An 18476-nucleotide genomic window follows, 5' to 3' on the forward strand; every position below is an offset into this window, starting at 1 on the left:
GTTTAATTTACCAATAAGTTACAATGGCAACGAGGTCATTATGAATTGGCTGATTAGAAAATTATTCTCTGCTTTTGGACCATTTTGAATGCAGTGGCTTTAAGAGTATAGAACTCAAACATTACGTCCAATAATTTTCTATTTATTATAACAAAACTTAAACTCGTAAATCATACTACTATATAAGAAAAAGAAAAAAAAAAGAAAAACAGTATCAGCATCAGAAGAAGTCCCTTTTTATGTCGTACAACTAGTCCATTCAATTATTCACTTCATAAGAGATCTTTTTTTTCCTCAAATAATTAATAATAGTACAAAATATGTTGGTGTTGAACACCCACGTGTAACAATCTCTCAGCATACCACAGTCACACATCGCCCAACAGCCAAAAAGATCGAACGGTGCTTGATCCTTGCAAAACCTAGATAAAAAACCTCGATCCTAGAAATCAAATTAATAGTAGTATTTAGATTTTGTTTTACTGTTAACTTGGCAAAAACATATTTTATACTATATTGCTTAGAAAAAGAAGAAAACAAAAAATTTGTGAAGGAAGCCGAGGATTACGGGTGTTCTCAAGTGGACCTACTACAAAACACACACACACCTCTTTAAACTCACTCACTCTCTCTTTCATTTTGGGTCAAACAAGTCAACAAAAGCAAAACCTCTTTCTTCCTTACTCACTCTCTCTAGATTCTCTCGTCTCTCCTCTGAAGAGAGAGATTCTTTTTAAGTCTTAACAATGGCGTCGACGACTTGCGCAAAGGAGGTGCATTACAGAGGAGTAAGAAAGAGACCATGGGGTCGTTACGCTGCTGAGATAAGAGATCCTTGGAAGAAAACTAGGGTTTGGTTAGGCACTTTCGACACTCCCGAAGAAGCCGCTCTTGCTTACGACGGCGCCGCTCGTTTCCTCCGTGGTATCAAAGCCAAGACTAACTTCCCTTCTCCTCTCTCTCTCGACCTCAACCACATCCCTTCCGCTCCCTCCGCCTCCGCCGCTGATAGCCAACACCACCACCAACAGTTCTGGTTCGCCGCGCCTCCTCCTTCTCCTCCTCCTCCTCCTGTCTCCGACCACCATCACCAACACCACCGGATTTTTCTACGAACCGGAGTGCTAAACGACAAAACTTCAGATTACACCTCCACCGAAGCGCCGCTTTACTTCACCGCCTCGTCTAACGCTGCCACGTCATCACCTGGTGGTCGAGTTGTTGGGTTTCCTATAATGAGTCCTTCTCCTTCTTCCCCTGCGACGGTGAGACGTGGCTTAGCCATTGACCTCAACGAGCCTCCGCCGCTTTGGCTGTAAAACAAAAGGATCATTATCAATGTAACGGCGCCGTTTAGAGCGGACTTTATATACGGCGCCGGTTTTAGACATCTTTCGGTGTGGAACTATTTGTTTAACTTTTTTTTAGTCTCTTCTTTTTAGCAAATATCATTTTGTTAGAGGTTTTTTTTAGTAGTTCTTTTATCCTTCTTTTGTTCGGTTATGTATGAGACGATGGATAAGATCGATCGTTATGAGATCCATGTTGCGGGAAAAACAAAAGAAACTTATATTAATTATCAACAAGCCTTATGTATATTTAAGGATTCGATCATGTGCTTCTAGAGAAAATGATAGTTTTCATGTTTGTGGATTGTGTTACGACCATCGCTTATGTCGGTTTCGAGGGGGTTTGAATCTTATCGTATTCTATGGCGTGTCGTGAAGTACGGACTGACTTGTGTGCAGCTCTTTGCAAGAAGTCCTGTTTTTGACTCACGCGCCCTCTCTCTCTCTAAACACGACAAAAGACTGTGAAAAAGGAAGGAAACAAACAAAAGAGATAGAGACTAGTGAGAGACATCAATACAGAGCAAGCGTGTGAGTTTGGACTGGCATAATTCACTTACGGACAAGTTATGTGTCTATATTATTATTCGAAATATTTCATATTGCTATAAAAAAAAGCATTCCCATAAAATTACAGGAATTATTGTTTTTTTGAACTGTCGTATAATTTATCAGCTCATGTTTTACCAATGTATAACACGTCTAATAAGATACTAATATATAGACAGTTTATAAGAGATTAACCAAAACCTATGTATTGTAGAAAGATATGATAAAATTCACGTAACAATATATTTATGTTATTTATAGGGGGCTATCGCACGGGAATTATTTTTTTAGTTATTTATTAGGAGTACTAGTCTAGGCTTAACATAAGTGATTGCTTTGGTCCTTCTTTATGAGTCTACCGTCATTTTCCACAAATCTACGGTTTGTTAACTTGTTTAATTATTTGACAAAAGAGAAAGTCTTATGTAATTACAATTAAGTGGCGGCAGTGGCCGACCATTTTTGAGGTTTTTAATCAGTAATGCCTTTTCCGTGTATGAATTGCTTCGAAGGTATGTCCAAAAGGAGAGTCCCAACAAAAACAACCCGTGGTTTTGGGAAAATTGGGTTTCTGGTATTGATATATGAAATATTTTGCCTATTTTAGTCTATGAATTTAGACTTATTATTTAGTCATAAGCCAATATATTAAATCTCATTATGTAAGCTTAACTGAAAACAGTGGACATTGTTGACAGATGTTTTTTTCTTTTGGTTTTTGAAACGGAGCAAATCCCAACAAACGCTACTTTACTATTTTGAGAGTTCACTCACATTTTTCAACATTAAATGTGGTTCTATGTTTGGGCCCAAAAGAACTGATGGGTTGTTAAGCAATTGCGGTCCAAGTAAAGTTTGAGTTAACAAGTGAAGCATTTGATGGCGACCTTTCTAATTAAATAATCAATCGTCGAAGAGGCTCATTGCTTGGTGGTTGGCATTTGGCAAGTCTCCGCCGTTGCGACTTGCGAGACTCATCCGCTTTGAACTCAAACTTATCCATTTTGGGGATATTCTGATTACAGATATTTTACTGAGTTGTGTCGTAAACTTAGTTGAATGCTTATATCATCTGACAACTATAATTGAACGCTATCGAACTTAGTCGTAGACCTTCTCGGTAAAAGAGTATCAAAATTTTGAGAAACGAATATTTACCAGGGATTAAATTCTTAATCAAGAAGGCTTGAACGGATAACTCCCAATCACTAGTAGATAGATGTAATTACTTTACTGCACACTAGAAGAGATTAAATTTTATTTGTGTGAACTTCAACTGATACACAAATAAATTTTTAAGAAAATGGTTTGTGCTACTGTATGGGATCAACGCAAGGAAAGTGCTGCAAACTGAGATACCCTTTGGTTTCTAAACGTAGATTTTAACAATAATCACTAAATGTTATATACATAACATATTTACACATAATTCTTAAATGCGATTTTGTTTTATTCAACAAAAATAGTGAACATAACATTAATATAATACAAACAAAATAGTGAATATCATGTTCACCACATTAAAAATAAATAATTCAGATTTTTTTTCCACAAAAAAATAAATAAATAATTCAGATACAGTATGTATAGACTATAGAATAGTGGTCTATGTGACCCTTTCATATATGTTGTCAAAACAAGCAATACAATATAGGTTTGAAGAAATAGTCATATAGATACTGAAATGGAATTACTAAAATCCGAAATATATACTTTTATCATGTTTTCCAACATTTTTACTATTAAGATATATTAAAAGAGGTAACTATATCTATGTTTTTTTCCTCTATTATAAATATTTGTTTTATGATATAATATCTATGTTTTTCTCTATTATAAAATTTTATGTCATGATTAATACAAATATATCCATAAAAAGTCTTACATTCGCATGAAAATCATACATACTCATGTATTGTTTAGACCAGGGCCGTGCCTATAGTGTAATAAAAAAGGCATTTGCCTCAGCCCCTCACATAATATATAAAATTTTGGTGTAATGGTTCAAAACAAAATTTTATTTATATTTTCTATTTGAGTTCAAAACCAAATTCTTATATCAAAAAAAAATTATTTTCTTTTTTATTTATTTAAGCTCTAAGAATCTATGAATCCTAACTATTTTTGTTTTCTCAAATGTGTTTCTACGAAGTCTTCTTGTATTTGTACATTATTATAATTTATGTTTCATGTTTATAATAGTGTAAAAATTTATGCTTAACTTGCTATATTTTGATTTTTTATAACATATAAAGAAATTCTTGTTTAGTTTTTCTGTTTCTCTGTTACATGAATATTGGTTAATATTTATGTTTTCTGAATTTGTAAAAAAATTCAGAACATGCTTCTATATGAATATCATGTTTAAGAAAAAAAAACAAATTAAAAAGACAAATAAAAAAAACAAATAAAAAACAAAATTTAAGATTTTTTAAACGTATAATTGTTGTATTAGACCTCTTTATTAATTATATATATTATTATATGTTAATTATGAGTTAAAAAATAATTACATTTTAAAACTTGCCTTAAACCCCTAAAAAGGCTAGCACGGCACTGGTTTAGACAGTTTTTAATAACAGCAGATTAATTTAATATATATACACCTTTCATAAGAACAAGAAACAGTACAACAAAAAGATGACTGATTCTGAAACAACAAATTCAATATTTGATCAATAATTTCTATTTTCCCAAATAGAGTATTTTCTCCAATTCTTCTTTTTTTTTTTTGTGTCAAGAAAAGTAAAATTCTACGATTTCATGAAAACCAATTGGATATGGATAAAAACATAAGATCAATGTTCATCAGAGAGATTGATGCCAAAACAAGAGTATTATTTGATCAGAACTACAATTAATTAAAAATAATATAAAAAGACATCAACAGATTAGAACAAAACACGTTCTCAACAACTAAAATTCTTTTAAACAATCTGCTGATGACAAAAAAACAATTGGCACCACTTAAAACTTAAAAATCTTTCTAGTATACTTGATGATCAATTAATACTCAATCAAGAAACATTTTAATTAATTATTCTAATAATTATAATTAAAATCCCAAGATATAAAAATCATTAGTTCTGATCGGGTGGAGGAGGGAAGTTAAGATCCAAGTCCAAGACGACTCGTCGTCCTCCTCCTCCTTCTGAGCTAAGATCCATCACCACAGACGACGACGATTCAGATTCACTCCTTTCATCAAACACCATCATCCCAGACTTGACCTGAATCTTCGGGAAAGGGAATCTGGAACTGATGGAGTCAGATCCACGGTTGTTGAGATCAGGAACAGATGATTCAACTGTGCTATGGCTCTGGCTCAGGCTCAAGCTCTCGTTGCTGTAGTTGTTGTTGTTGTAATAAGGGAAATTGGTCTTGGCTTTGGCACCACGAAACTCGATGGCACGTTTGTCGTAGGCACGAGCCGCATCTTCAGGAGTGTCGTAAGTACCGAGCCATACACGAGACTTCTTGAAAGGATCTCTGATCTCGGCTGCGTAACGTCCCCATGGCCTCTTCCTCACTCCTCTGTAACGGACTCCGATACCGTCGTTGGTTTTGACGGCCGCCGTTTTAACTGTCGGCGTCATGTTAACAAAATATAATTAAAAAAAACAAATAAAGATGAGGAAGAAGCTTGAGACTTGAGAGAGAGGTTTGTGGTGTGAAGTTGTGAGCAGAGAGAGATTAATTTATAAAGAAGGGAGACAAAGACAACAACATATGTATAAGTCAACCGCGGTTTTGACTAAAGGGGCGGCCGAGTGGCAGTTTTGGTAATAATATCCACTTACGTGTCATCTTGCTTTTGTCTCCACGAACGGGGAAAGTGAGAGAGTGATATGAATTTTTTTTTCTCTTTTATTTTTTTCTTCTTCTATTATCTTTTTTGTGCTTTTATTCTTAAATGTTTTTTATTTCCCATCCATAAAATATTTATATCAAATATGTAAAATGTTTTTAATTGATTTCTCTATTATATGGATTTTATAAATATTGCGTGCGATGAGGACCCACGCGCTTACTTAGACACGTGTCGGTTTATATTGTCTTCTTTTCTAATTTAGTACTATATATGAAATTGCAATGGGACACGACGTGCCAAATGATATATCCTTTGCTAATCTTTATTATATGCAGTACTAATTAAAGCAAACATAATTTCTTACTAAAAACCCGGATTTAAATTGTTTTAATCTTTATTTATGAGGAAAGTGTGAAATTTTAGTTACAAATATTATTGAATTAAATGGGTCTACCGTTTTTTTTTTTTAACTTTTACACTTTTCTAACTTAAAATACAACTGTAAATAAAAGAGAGGGCGAATTTCCATAGAAATTATTTTCTCTAGCTTATATGAATTTAAATAACTTAAGACATGTATTAGTTAATTATCAATTGAATATTTAAATGAATTTATATAATTTTAGTATAAAAATTAACATATTAGCCCAAACTAATTGATTTATAATTACTTATCTTTTAACTTTTTAGTAATCATTAATTTGACAAGATGTCGAAATTAAATATTTTAAACTTCAATACATCATATTTATTAATTAATATCTCAGCAAATCCACAATAATGAAATGTAGATATAGACAAATAATAATATACTCTAACAAGTTATAGTTTTATAGTTGCTGTTCCAAAGTACTTAATTCTGTTTTTCATAGCCTAGTAGTAATTGGAGTTGATGTTGCTATATGACCTATGAGTTTGCAAACAAAATAAATAGTAGCGTTTAATCTTTTTCTAAACGCGTTTGTCTTTTGGATTGAACATACATATATGCAATATAAGTTTATCTACTTTTATAACAAGAAACCAAAGCAATACATGTCATCTTTCGTATGATGTTTGTGTTTCTCTTTTAAGAGTGTTTGTACGGGTGATTAAAAAAAAAAGTATTACTGTCATGTAGGAAAGTTAAAAAAAAATCCGAGCCAATATTGCAAATACTCAAACTGGTCTCACATGCGGCTGCTGAATGGGCTTGGCGAAGTACACATGCAGCCTTTACCGCTTTACGCCTTAATAAATAATTGGTAGAAGAACTAAAACCATACTCTTAAAAAAATAAATCTATTTAGAAAAGAAAACAAAGAATGATTACTAACTTATGTGTTACGTAAAAAACGGACATATTTTGACAAAAACAAAATAAACAATGAACGGGTTGGTTTAGACCAGACTGGAACCAAATACACAGGGCTGCAAAACTGTCGGAGAACAAACACAGATGAGAATCATACTTTACATAGTTAAACATAGGACTACAATAATACTGATGTCTAAAATATATAAAAAAAAACGGGATTATGTTACCGGTTTCCAGGATTGCACACCGTTCGATCAGATGCAATGCATTTACTCCACATTGTTTTCAAAGTTTGATAGATTCTTCTCCTCACAATTTCACATTATTTAATTGCATTTGGACTTTGATGCGAATGGACCATAACTACTTGGCCTTCACAGAAATAGAAATGTATCTACTCTATATTAGATTTAATGCGTATTAAAATTTTAAATCAAAACGGTCCGATAACTAATTCAAATTGCTGAAAAGTGCAATGTTGTAATTGAGTTACCATCAGAAGTTACCAACAGTACTCAATATGTTCCTCACTAATTCTTTTTAGAGTTTACCCTTATTAAGAAAATAAGTATATTAAAAATTAATTATAAATATATTATTTTGTGAATTACAGGTATTTATAACTCTAAACCAATATTTTCTATGTCCCAAGATAATAGATGTTTCAGATTAGTTAATAACTTGAAGAAACTCTTTCGACGTATTTGTGAATTCACAAACTAATTATTCGGTTAATAGATAATAGATGATAATAGATGTTCATCACAAAATACGTCAAATTAGTTAAAATCTTGAAGAAACTCTTAACATAAAATTTAAAATATTCCATATATACAAAAATTTGTAACCTATAAATTTTTTTTTTCTTTTGAAACATGGAGCTACTAGCTAGTATATATGGCTAAATTTTGGTTTCAAATTGGCGACAACTACTTAACTATTCCTAATTATCTCTTTAGAGATGCATCTAATTACGTCTTACCCGCTGAATGTTTTCTTATCTTTTTAATCATATGACTAAAAAACTTGTATAATAGTGTTTCGAATCCCAAGAGTGGAATAAAAAAAGCTTAACGCTTCAGATTGGACACAACACAGAACAGTGGTTTGATGCATGAATGATACTCACATGTTTGATAAGAGTATCTTAATTTTTTTTTATAATATATATGCTTTATAAAGGATCTTTGCAAATCAAATTAAAATGTTGAAGGTGCCAGGAAATATAACAAAGTAGGAGACTTGGGATATATTTTGGTGTGGTCAAGATGAGGACATTGGAGACATTTGGATCAAAGCGTGTCCGTCGTTGACTAAATCTCATTTATTCGGCGCGTATCATATGGTTAACTTATATATAAATCATTCAAAACACATGTTAAATTATTACTATGAATCTTGAAACTTAATTTTAGCCTCATACTCTCATTCATCGTATATCCTTTTCCAAAAATACATCATACTCTCTCTCTCTCATGACCCATTCATCGTATATCCTTTTCCAAATATACACTACCATTATTTTTGTTTCTATGGAACGTAGGTACAGTCAAAGCAAACTATGCGTGCAAATACAAAAAATACTCTGACAATATTTTTGGCTATCCAATTTCCAAAGCTTTTTTAAACATACATGCCCCAATTAGAGTACGTATAGTAGTGACAAAAGTTATTGCTGATGTCAAAAAAAAAATTTAGGAAAAATGTGTACTAGTTGTTAACACTATTTTTCGACAGTTATTAACATTACTAGGATGAGGCAGTGGGACTCAAAGCACTTACTTCTCAGAGTCACGAACCTTCTCAAGGCTCAAGAAGATTTGAAGTTGCAAGACAGAGAGACAAGTTTTTTAAGTGTTGAAAAGCTTTTGGGATTTTATCTTAGAAGATGAATGGTGTAAATGAATAAGAAGACAGAGAAAGGTTGAAAGTGGTGTTATAACTGCTTTCTATTTCTCTTGTCCGTTTTAAGGTTTCTTCTGTCACTTAAGTCTAAAGAGACCAAAAACAGAAACACTGTTTCATATGGAGTCCCTCCTGAACTATGTTGCACTGAAACGGGTACGGGAACTAGAAACGGGTACGAAATCGGGGACGGAAAACAGCAAAGTAAAAATTTATAGATACGGGTACGGTATGGGTACTTCAATAAACACATAAGAAAAGATACCCATACCTTTAGTAAGAGCTGATTAGTAAAGCTAATGGGATAAGAAGAGAGGGGGAAAAGAGTCTAGAAAGTAGAAAAACACAAAAAATGAAACTATGCTTATGATAAGAGTGTTTTGAATGAAATGAAATGGATGCAAATATCAAAAATTTGATGTTATCTTCCCCTAAAGCATCTAAGACGTCCCCATAGAGTCCCCATAGAGTTCCCGTTTCCAACATGTCCCCGGTACGGGGACGGCTACCAAATAGACGTACCCGTGCATCATAGCTCCTGAATCACTTTTGTTGCACAGCCATCCCTTAAAAAGTTAAAAAGACTTACCAATTTAAGAAACGCTTCATTAATTTTATCTTGTAGTACCTAAAAATTCATATCTATCTTCAACAGACACAGATTCCTTCTGTTCATTTATCAGCCACATGATTCACGCAAACCATTGCAACTTCAAACGTAATCAGTTGCTTTAAAAAGAAAATCTAAGAATAAGATACAGAGTTTTTTCTACCTTTGTTTCTTCTCCTTTGAGTTTTTACCAATTCATCGATGATCTCATCTTTGCATCTTACTCCATCTGAAACACTCAAGAGTCAAGACTAAATTATCTATTGTGTTAAGACTTTTACTGACTCCATGCAGTTCTTGTTATGTTTCGCATATTATATTCTATCGATTTCTCATGTAGCGGTTTTACTGTTCTGAAAAACATAAGTACTAATGTAAACTAAATCGGTACAATACAGCTACAACATATCTCAAAGATTAGATCTTTCCTTTAAAAATAAGATTCATACTAGAACAAGAGAAACAGTTAATTAATCTGATGTAGACAATAATGAAAACTCATAAGTTTGGTTGAGAATGGGTCTCTCTCTCTCTCTCTACTCATACTAATGGCGGCGTCTACAGATTTTTCTCGCGGATGACATGGAGTTTGATCGCGTAAACAAAAGAACCCCTACGCAAGAGCTCACACAAAACGCGGTCCTCTTTCGTCAGTTTGTTCCTCTTGCATATGCGGATCCATCTTTTGATACACACACGTTGATCCTTCCATTTTGCTGTTTTCGCTCTAAGTTTCCCAAATCTGTCAATGTAGTCAACATAGTCTCCAAACCTCAAGCAATAGTCTTTCACCAATTGTGCATGAACCAACTACGTTTTTAAAGGCACACAAATCAAACCAATACGTTAGCTAGGTTAAAAATTACGAGTATCTTATTAGGACCAATTATTTATAATTGCACTTCTTACCAGCTCGTATAACCTATTTTTCACGTTCGTCTCAAAGTGTATGTTCTTTGGATCATCGAGGTAGGTCTCAGGGTCTTTGATCTTGGGATCTACTGTAAAAATCTCAAGAGACAAAAAGCATTTCTATATGAGCATCCCATATAATTTAATCTCACCTTATAATTAAAGTAAGAAAATGATTTGTTTACCTTTCTTCCTCCTCTTTGCCGCATCTGGTTCTACATAATAAGAGACAAAACAATGTTGCATTAATATAAGCATCTCACAGACAATCAAACTGATGAAATTTAAATGTATTATTTTACCTTTACTCTTCAGATTTGGCACCTTTGCTTTGACGCAAGTGGTGCTGGCGGCTGTGTCTTCTTCCTCTGGAGCATAAGAACTGTCCTCACTGTTGGATTCGTCTTCAACATCTAACTGACCAAACGCTTCAATATAATCACTGTCACTGTCACCGTCACCGTCACCGTCTTCCTCAGAAGACTCCTCCACCACAGGCACAGCTTCCTGATCTTTCTTCTTTCCTGGAAACATCACAGTAAACGAAACAGACTAATCTACAGAAAGCGATTAACATAAAACAACTCGAAGTGATGAAAAGAGCTAACAATGGGTGGTGGTTAAAACCTAACCTTTGTTGCCTATCTTGAACTCAGAGCCACTGTCAGATTCTGTTTCTGTCTCTTCGCTGCTTTCAGAATAAACACTATCCTCGTCTTCATCAGAATCCTCCACATTTGACTTTCCTGAAAAAACATCTCAAAGAGTCGTCAAAACAGTTTTAAGTGATGAGGAAAAGCTAACAGTGTGGTTAAACCTTTGTCTCTGCCTTGCGGGATTGGATTCTCCATCTGAGGAGTGTCTGTGTCGTCACTACTCAGAGAACAAACACTATCTCCTTTGTCCTCTTCCACTTCAAAGACTTCACTAGTCTCTTTACATCCATCGCTGCGGTAGATACTGACCTCGAATATGTCATCACCATTATACACGAAGGTCAAAAAGTCTCCGTCGTTAAGAGTGTTATCCTCGACGAATTTGGGCCATCCTTTTGCAAAATGCAGTTCATCTCCCCTTATCTTGGTCGCTACGTTCCAAGAGCATCCTCCAGGTCCTTGGAGTATCACCTTTTTGGGTAAAAGACGTGGAAGCTGATCGTAGTAGGGGACTGGGATCACCTGCTCAACTCAAAAAGCCAACACTCAAGAAAATATGCATAGAAGGAGAGACTCTAAGGCAAGTCAGAGAGTGTCATCCAAATTCAAAGTCAGATTGAAAGTTCTGACCATATAGCAGAGGGTTTTTGCAAACACATACAAACAAGATTTGATTTTCAATCAAAAGCGTAGGGACAGTTAAAACTTAAAAGAGTCAACTTTCCGGAACCAGACAAAATCAAATCCAAACCCTATAAGAAGCTTCTTAGTAAAAAAATTACAACTTTAAGCATCCAGAGAGAAATTAAAATAAGCAGACAAGCTTCTGAAAGCAGAACACATGTATAGAATCTATTCATCAACAGGAAAAAACAGAATCTGAGCAAAACTACCTCTACTTTGATAGAATCCAGTCACAATATTCAAACATTTCCAGATTTAAGTTTATAAAATAGGCTGCCTCATACAGAAAAGTTATAATCTTTACTCATTAGTCAAAAAAACAAACAGAGGAAACCAAAGGGGTAAGAAGAAACAGAGCAAAAACCCTAGAAACGGCAGAGCAACATCTATACTAACAGGAGCCTAAATGCAGATAAACCCACCGAAAAAAAAAAAACTTAAACCACAGTGTTGTTTCATCAGACGTAGTTGTAAGGAACCAACAAAAGTAAGATAATCTTTCCAACCCAAGAATGGTTTGCTCATGTACAGATAAACCTGGAAAAAAAAAACAAACTAAAGAGAACATCTTACCATGTAATCTGAGCTGAAATGGGAGACGAAAACTTTGAAGAAACGTGGGGGGAACTGGAACTCAGTAGCGGCAGCCATTGAAGAAGAGGAGATGTTGGATCTGTGCTTCAAAAGAGAGTGAAGACTAGTAAATAGAAAAAGTAAGGTAAAATTGTAAAGAGAGTAGTACTACGTTGAAGATGAGTCAAATCAACGTTTAAGTTTTTTTGCAGAGAAAGAAGGTACAATCCTCAGTCCCTCGTATTCTGCGTGACATTTTCAAAATATTTATTTTCTTCTTTCAAACGATTTGATCTCCCATAAGTCTAAACAGCGAATCTAAATGCTATTCCGGTCCGGTTCATCCTCACAAACCGTATAACTAGATTTCTGTTAAACCGGCTTCTTGTGAAGAAAAAGAAAAAAAAGGTGTAATTCACTTTACTTTGTAATTTATACAACAATTGAAAGCTTAAAAATTGAAAAGAAATTAGATTTTTACTCTATTTTCCGATGAAGTTGTGCTTAAAAACGTGCAGTCTAATATTGTTTCCTTAAGATGGCCATTGTGTCATTAACCGGGTTCAGATCCAATGGGTGTAACGTGTAAGTAAAAAACGGAAAACAAAAAAAAAACCTTGTATATTAATTAATTGAGGTTCCATGTAAGATGTTCATTTAAGACTCAAGACTAACCCCTATGATTCACCACTCATATGATGTGTGTGCCATTCTGCCTGGTTGAGAGCACAATGGTCAATGGAGACAGTATTGTTGTGAGGAAGTGTTTGAACCAACTCTTCAAACTTAAACCTAGGGTAATCTCCGTATAACTGTAGAACCATCTTGTCTAATGACTTTGCATTTTTAAGCACAAGTTCCACAAATGAAGCCACGTGCTTCGACTCTAATTCCCAGCGGGATCTATTCCAAGAGGGTTCATCTTTTTGATCTCCAACCACCTCCGACGCCCACGAAGTCGCCACAATAGTTCTTCCCAACAGAAAAAAAAAACAAAAACAAAATGATTCTTGGATTATTCGAACTCGATGATAGTTACAAGGGAGGCTTAAGGAAAATAAAGGAAGAAGTTTATGGTATATATATACGAACCTGCGTGTTTGCATGAACTGTCACCGTCTTTAAATTAGGTGAGTTTTGCAACAGTCTTTCTATAATAGGAATAACACACTGAAAGATCTCTGTCTCAAGAATCAAAGCTTTTATCTTCAACATCGGAAAAGTAATACCACGAACCTCCGCAACAGATAAAAGCTAGCATAAGAGATAGTCTGATAAGGATTGGGTTACAGTTCTCAATCTCTTATCATCCTAACAGAGCACGCAGGCTCTATTCCATTCTCACGCAGGAGAAAACTTTCACAACATTGAACATAAGAATCGTATCAAATCAACTATCCCAATTATATACAACATTTAACTAGCACGTGTGAGCTCCTCCTTCTGCACGTGTGATTCATGCTTCATTCTTCCCTATGAGGCTTATCAATACCCCTCCCTTCGAAGAAAGCTTGTCCTCAAGCTTGTTTTATTGTCATTTTGTCTGAGGATAAGAAAAAAGAACAGAGAGGAAACCACATGTAGATTCCTGGGTCATGGGGAAACTCTAACCAAAGCCAACAAAATAACCATGCCAACCACCACTGAAAATCCATAGTTACTTCCCATTGTCGCAGCAAAACTTTGAGGCTATGGTGATCCCTTCCAATTTTTCTTTGTTTATTTTTGAAATGACACTCTATTTTCCTTGTGACATCATCTACAATTGAGTTCTCATCCCCATAGAAGTTGTCACTTGTCAATGTAACATAGGACAGAGCATACGTATCCCCCCTTGTATGCGTTCTCGCAAATCTGCATCCATTCTGTGGCAATCAAAACCTGCAACTCTCTTATATTTTGTTGCAACCACCACCAAAACGTTACTGCATTCTTTTGTTTCCCAATTCCAAGTTGTGATAGTGTCTTAATTCTCCAACAGTGCCACACAGAAAAGTAATAGAGCTTGCACAACTTAAATGAAAACAGTCTTCTCTCATGATGGCTATGAGACTGCAGTGTACCACAAATTGATATCCACAGCTTTACAGTATCTTCTTCCCAAAAATGAGCTCTTGTAGGATTATGTTTGCTTGTTTCTTCCCTATATGCTGATTGTTCCGCAATCAAAACTCTTGTCTCTAGCGTGTCTTTGTATTTGAATTTCCAGGATTTGGAACAAATTTGTTGTTGTCTCTGTCGTTGTAAAGCATGCCCACTAATCAACCTTCTATCAAATACATGGTAGAAATACGGATTCCTCATATCAAGAGACAAAATGTGCACCTTAGCTGCTACTTTTCTCAAGATACAGAGACTTGATTCCATGTCCACATTATGCTCTTGAATGTCATTTGATTTCTCTTTTAAGATCAACTAGGTTAGTACCCGCGCTACGCCGCGAGTTGTTTTCATATATATTTTTATATTTTTTGAAATAATATTTATTTTTATGCTGTTTGGAATCAAATATTATAATGAGAAATTTCTCAAAATGTCATATTTTAAGTTTTTTTCCCCAAAAAATACAAAATTGTAAGTTGTAAGTTTTTTTTCCCAAAAATAGTAAGTTTTTTTCCCAAAAATACAAAATACAAAATTGTAAGTTTTTTTCCCAAAATTATAAAATTGTATATCTCAAAACTATATCTCAAAAACTTACAAAATTGTAAGTTTTTTTTTCCCAAAAAATACAAAATTGTAAGTTTTTGAAATACATTTTTGTCAAAATTGTAGGTTTTTCTTTTAAAAACCAGCTTCTTTACATATTAATATAATATTTCAAGTCTTTGTGGTGTTTCTTTGTTTGTCCGTTTGCTACTATCATTCTCTTGTTCATATCATCACGTCCAGTCAAGCATTAATTAACTTACTTTGTAAGCCTTAGCTTTGCTATTTTTTCAAACATAGTTTTATCTTCTGATACTTCAACCTGCTACTTACTCCTATTTCTTTATATTACCCTTACACTTAACTTGTGGAGATTTATCTTGTACTTTACTCATGGTCTTATGGGCATGAACTATGATCATTGTGGAGATCGCTCCTCTCTATCTTGCAGAGTTTCTAGAAGATTCGGCGAATAACCTCAGACTAAATCACTCTTCTCAAATCCTTGCTCTAGCTTTGCCTCTTCCCTCCACGGAGTCAGCTTGCAACAACTACAAGTTTTATAAACTCTCATTAACAAACCTCTCTCTCATTAACAAAGACTTAATTATTGCATTAAAAAACAGTTACAACAAATTCAGAAACGCTAAAAAGGTATATCACAAGAAAATCTGTAGGTTATTGTAATATATCACAAACGGTTATTGTAATGTATATTGTTGAAACTCAAAAGGGTTTTTGAAGCTAAAGTTGTAGATACAATAAGCTAAAGTTGCAGAGACATTCTAAATGCTTTAGACTTTTTAAAAGTCTTGCATTTGTTCTCATCGATCAACAAAAGCTTCACTTCTTCTTTAGACAATCCATCTTTCAAAATCGCACAAGTCTTCTCCAGCGAAGTTCTAGCTTCTTTCAAACCCAAATAAGTAAACAGAGAGATCATATATCACATTGGTAAAGTCACAACAGAAGTGAAGCCACCAAACTTAAGAAGAAGAAACTAACCACCATGAAAGAGAAAAAACATGAGCAAGCTTCAAAGCAAAGACGCGTGAAGGAGAAGAGAAAACAAACACCGAAGCCGCTTGAAGAGACTTCTTGACTCTTCTCTTCACCAACATTCATAGTAATTTCAAGTTTCAAACACATAGCTTATCTAAACAATTCATCTCAAATTCACACATTTACATCTTTGAAATCTTCCACAATCCCTCAAATTAAGAGACATAAAAGAACAGAATTTTGTTAACTGGAAACAAAAAGTAGAAGAAACAAAAAAGTAGAAGAAACAAAAAAGTAGAAGAATCATAGTTAAACAGACTAAAACAATCACCGAACGCTTATGCGATCGTCGGAATTGTCAAGAATACGAGTTTTAGTTTGCACAGAAGATAAACAATTTTGTTAGGTTGAAATTCTGAAATCGATTGATGAAGAGAAGACAATTATGTGTCCACTGTGGCAATTTGTAAGCTGATCTATATTATTTGTTTTAATTTAATTGGTCAATGATATTAACTGATGTGTCAATAGGAGCTTCAAAGTTGAGACTGATGTGTCATGCTATGGTGAGAAACATTGTAGTTTTATTGTATTGATGCATTTTTCCTATACACATTATTTTTCTTGGCTTGAGAAAACTATATTGTCGGAATCAACTCTTCATAATCACTCTTTTCGTTCTGCATAATCACCTCTTGTACCAAAGCTTCTTGATTGTTAAACACAGAAATCACTTCTTGATGGATAGCTTATGTATCGATTCTCAAATTCACAGAACCAGAAGCATGTATTAGTGGCGAGCAATTGTCAGTGTATTTCCCAACGACTCGATTCTGGCTTCCATCTTAGCTTCCGAGTTTCGCACCTCACTCAATTGATCGTAGACGACAGCCAGCGAAGATTCTTGTTGCTTCGATGCCGACAATTCTCGAATCGGTGATAATCCAATAACCCCCACCATCTTCAATCTTCTGCGATTGCTTCGATCTCGATCACGAACGCACCAATTGATAAGAATGATGAACACAATCTCACTTCTTATCTGTGTGATACACTGTTTATACAAGACTAGAGCCACCGGCACATCACCGATTCATCAACTCTATCTCCAAAGCAACACATATGTCACTTTTACAATTCACAAACAATGCATAAGTTCTCCAAATGACAATTACAGACTTTATATACAAAGTTTGTCACGTGCTCCTTCTTCTTTTATCATTCAGTCGCACGTGTAGTGATACCATATATGGCTTATCATAGTCAACCACAAAACAAAATATTTCTTAGTACCATCATTCGTAAACTTATACATCCCTCATGAAAACTAATCCATCGGCACACGTTAACTGTGAAACCAACATTAGTAAAGTAAGTAAGAGAGTTGTAGACGTTAGATCCTAAAACATATATACCGGAATAATGGTGCACCCAAAAGTAAGCTTCTCTGCATTCTGCAACTTCTCTAGCATTTCACGGAGGAATTGAAATAGATCATAACCATTGATTATCTCTCGAACTGAGTGACAGGAAACGTCCACTTTAGCTTCAGTTAAAGACGAGACATCAACTAAAGGACATGGTAACTGATAGTTGTGCCACAATCTGAGAGAATGGACATGTGGTGCCACAATCTGCATTGACCCCGACACAAAACGGCTGCAGGCTATTTCTAATGTTCTCACGCCCAGCGATTTGCTGAGATCAAGAACCCTAAGCTGTGGACAATGATCCAATTTTAAGCTTTCGAGAATCGGACAACCACATAGAATCTTAGCAACAGTTTCATCGGAGAGAGAACAGTTAGACACGGACAATTTCTTTAGCGATGTCCAAGATACAGAACATGAGGGAATCATACAAGAATGTGGTAACTCAAAGCTGAGTTACTTAATAGAGGAATTGATATAGAAGAAATCAGGAATCTTATAGTAATAATAATAATCACAACTCTGACCGACGCAGAGGGATAGATAGATTATCCACGTTGCAGGACATGACGAACTCCATCCACCTGTCCATGTCGGCAACACTGGCAACAGTGTGATACATTCTGGTTTTGAGATGAAACTTGGTCATCTTAGGAGCTGTGTAGCGATCTAGGGTTTCGTTAATCCGAGCAGCATGCGCTAGCGGCCTATAACTATCATCAAAGGAAAGAGAAGGTGTATCGGACCATACACGCCTCCATCGTCTTGACAAGACAGAAGTTGTGATGGCTAGTTGCGTCGGAACAAAGAAGAGGATATGTTGGAGTATCACATCCGGAAAGGAGCTGATTAAGTCCATATTCCGGCGATGACCACCACGACGACGATCGTTAGTTGTTACACAATCTAGTGCGCCATCTTACTTTATTAACCTAATATTTTGTTCGTATCTTTTTTCTTCTCTGAGTCCAACACAATCTAGTGATTTCATTTCCTTTTTTTCTCTAGCAGGTACTTTTCCATATAAAAAAATGATCATAGAAAGATTT

The 18476-nt window shown here is 34.8% G+C and overlaps 4 protein-coding genes across 4 annotated transcripts; 1 reads left to right on the forward strand and 3 right to left on the reverse strand.

The window, feature by feature from the left end:
* LOC104776895 (ethylene-responsive transcription factor 12-like) lies at positions 597-1598 on the forward strand. The gene has a single exon (XM_010501058.2). The coding sequence runs from the start codon at positions 747-749 to the stop codon at positions 1317-1319; it is 573 nt and encodes a 190-aa protein (XP_010499360.1). The 5' UTR covers positions 597-746; the 3' UTR covers positions 1320-1598.
* Positions 4716-5579, reverse strand: LOC104776897 (ethylene-responsive transcription factor 11-like). The gene has a single exon (XM_010501059.2). The coding sequence runs from the start codon at positions 5492-5494 to the stop codon at positions 4979-4981; it is 516 nt and encodes a 171-aa protein (XP_010499361.1). The 5' UTR covers positions 5495-5579; the 3' UTR covers positions 4716-4978.
* Positions 10058-12524, reverse strand: LOC104776898 (B3 domain-containing protein At4g34400-like). The gene is made up of 7 exons (XM_019242301.1): positions 12347-12524; positions 11251-11611; positions 11066-11179; positions 10736-10957; positions 10619-10642; positions 10431-10522; positions 10058-10331 (listed from the first exon to the last, which is right to left on the reverse strand). Exons 1-7 carry the CDS (start codon positions 12422-12424, stop codon positions 10080-10082), a joined length of 1143 nt encoding a protein of 380 aa, XP_019097846.1. The 5' UTR covers positions 12425-12524; the 3' UTR covers positions 10058-10079.
* On the reverse strand, positions 13024-18286 carry LOC109130502 (putative F-box/LRR-repeat protein At3g18150). The gene is made up of 4 exons (XM_019240090.1): positions 17955-18286; positions 17413-17878; positions 13439-13600; positions 13024-13158 (listed from the first exon to the last, which is right to left on the reverse strand). The coding sequence occupies exons 1-4, from the start codon at positions 18284-18286 to the stop codon at positions 13024-13026; spliced, it is 1095 nt and encodes a 364-aa protein (XP_019095635.1).

This window comes from Camelina sativa, chromosome 3 (genome assembly GCF_000633955.1).
Source record: "Camelina sativa cultivar DH55 chromosome 3, Cs, whole genome shotgun sequence".
NCBI classification, from domain to species: domain Eukaryota; kingdom Viridiplantae; phylum Streptophyta; class Magnoliopsida; order Brassicales; family Brassicaceae; genus Camelina; species Camelina sativa.

Coding starts and splice junctions, on each gene's coding strand:
- LOC104776895 (XM_010501058.2), top strand. CDS start 747: ATGGCGTCGACGACTTGCGCAAAGGAGGTGCATTACAGAGGAGTAAGA.
- LOC104776897 (XM_010501059.2), bottom strand. CDS start 5,494: ATGACGCCGACAGTTAAAACGGCGGCCGTCAAAACCAACGACGGTATC.
- LOC104776898 (XM_019242301.1), bottom strand. CDS start 12,424: ATGGCTGCCGCTACTGAGTTCCAGTTCCCCCCACGTTTCTTCAAAGTT. Junction 10,643..10,735: donor GCCAAATCTGAAGAGTAAAG/GTAAAATAATAC, acceptor ATGTAGAACCAG/ATGCGGCAAAGAGGAGGAAG. Junction 10,523..10,618: donor GGCAAAGAGGAGGAAGAAAG/GTAAACAAATCA, acceptor AGATTTTTACAG/TAGATCCCAAGATCAAAGAC.
- LOC109130502 (XM_019240090.1), bottom strand. CDS start 18,286: ATGGACTTAATCAGCTCCTTTCCGGATGTGATACTCCAACATATCCTC. Junction 13,601..17,412: donor TTGGGTGCACCATTATTCCG/GTATATATGTTT, acceptor CTCTTATGCTAG/CTTTTATCTGTTGCGGAGGT. Junction 13,159..13,438: donor CAGTTCATGCAAACACGCAG/GTTCGTATATAT, acceptor ATGGTTCTACAG/TTATACGGAGATTACCCTAG.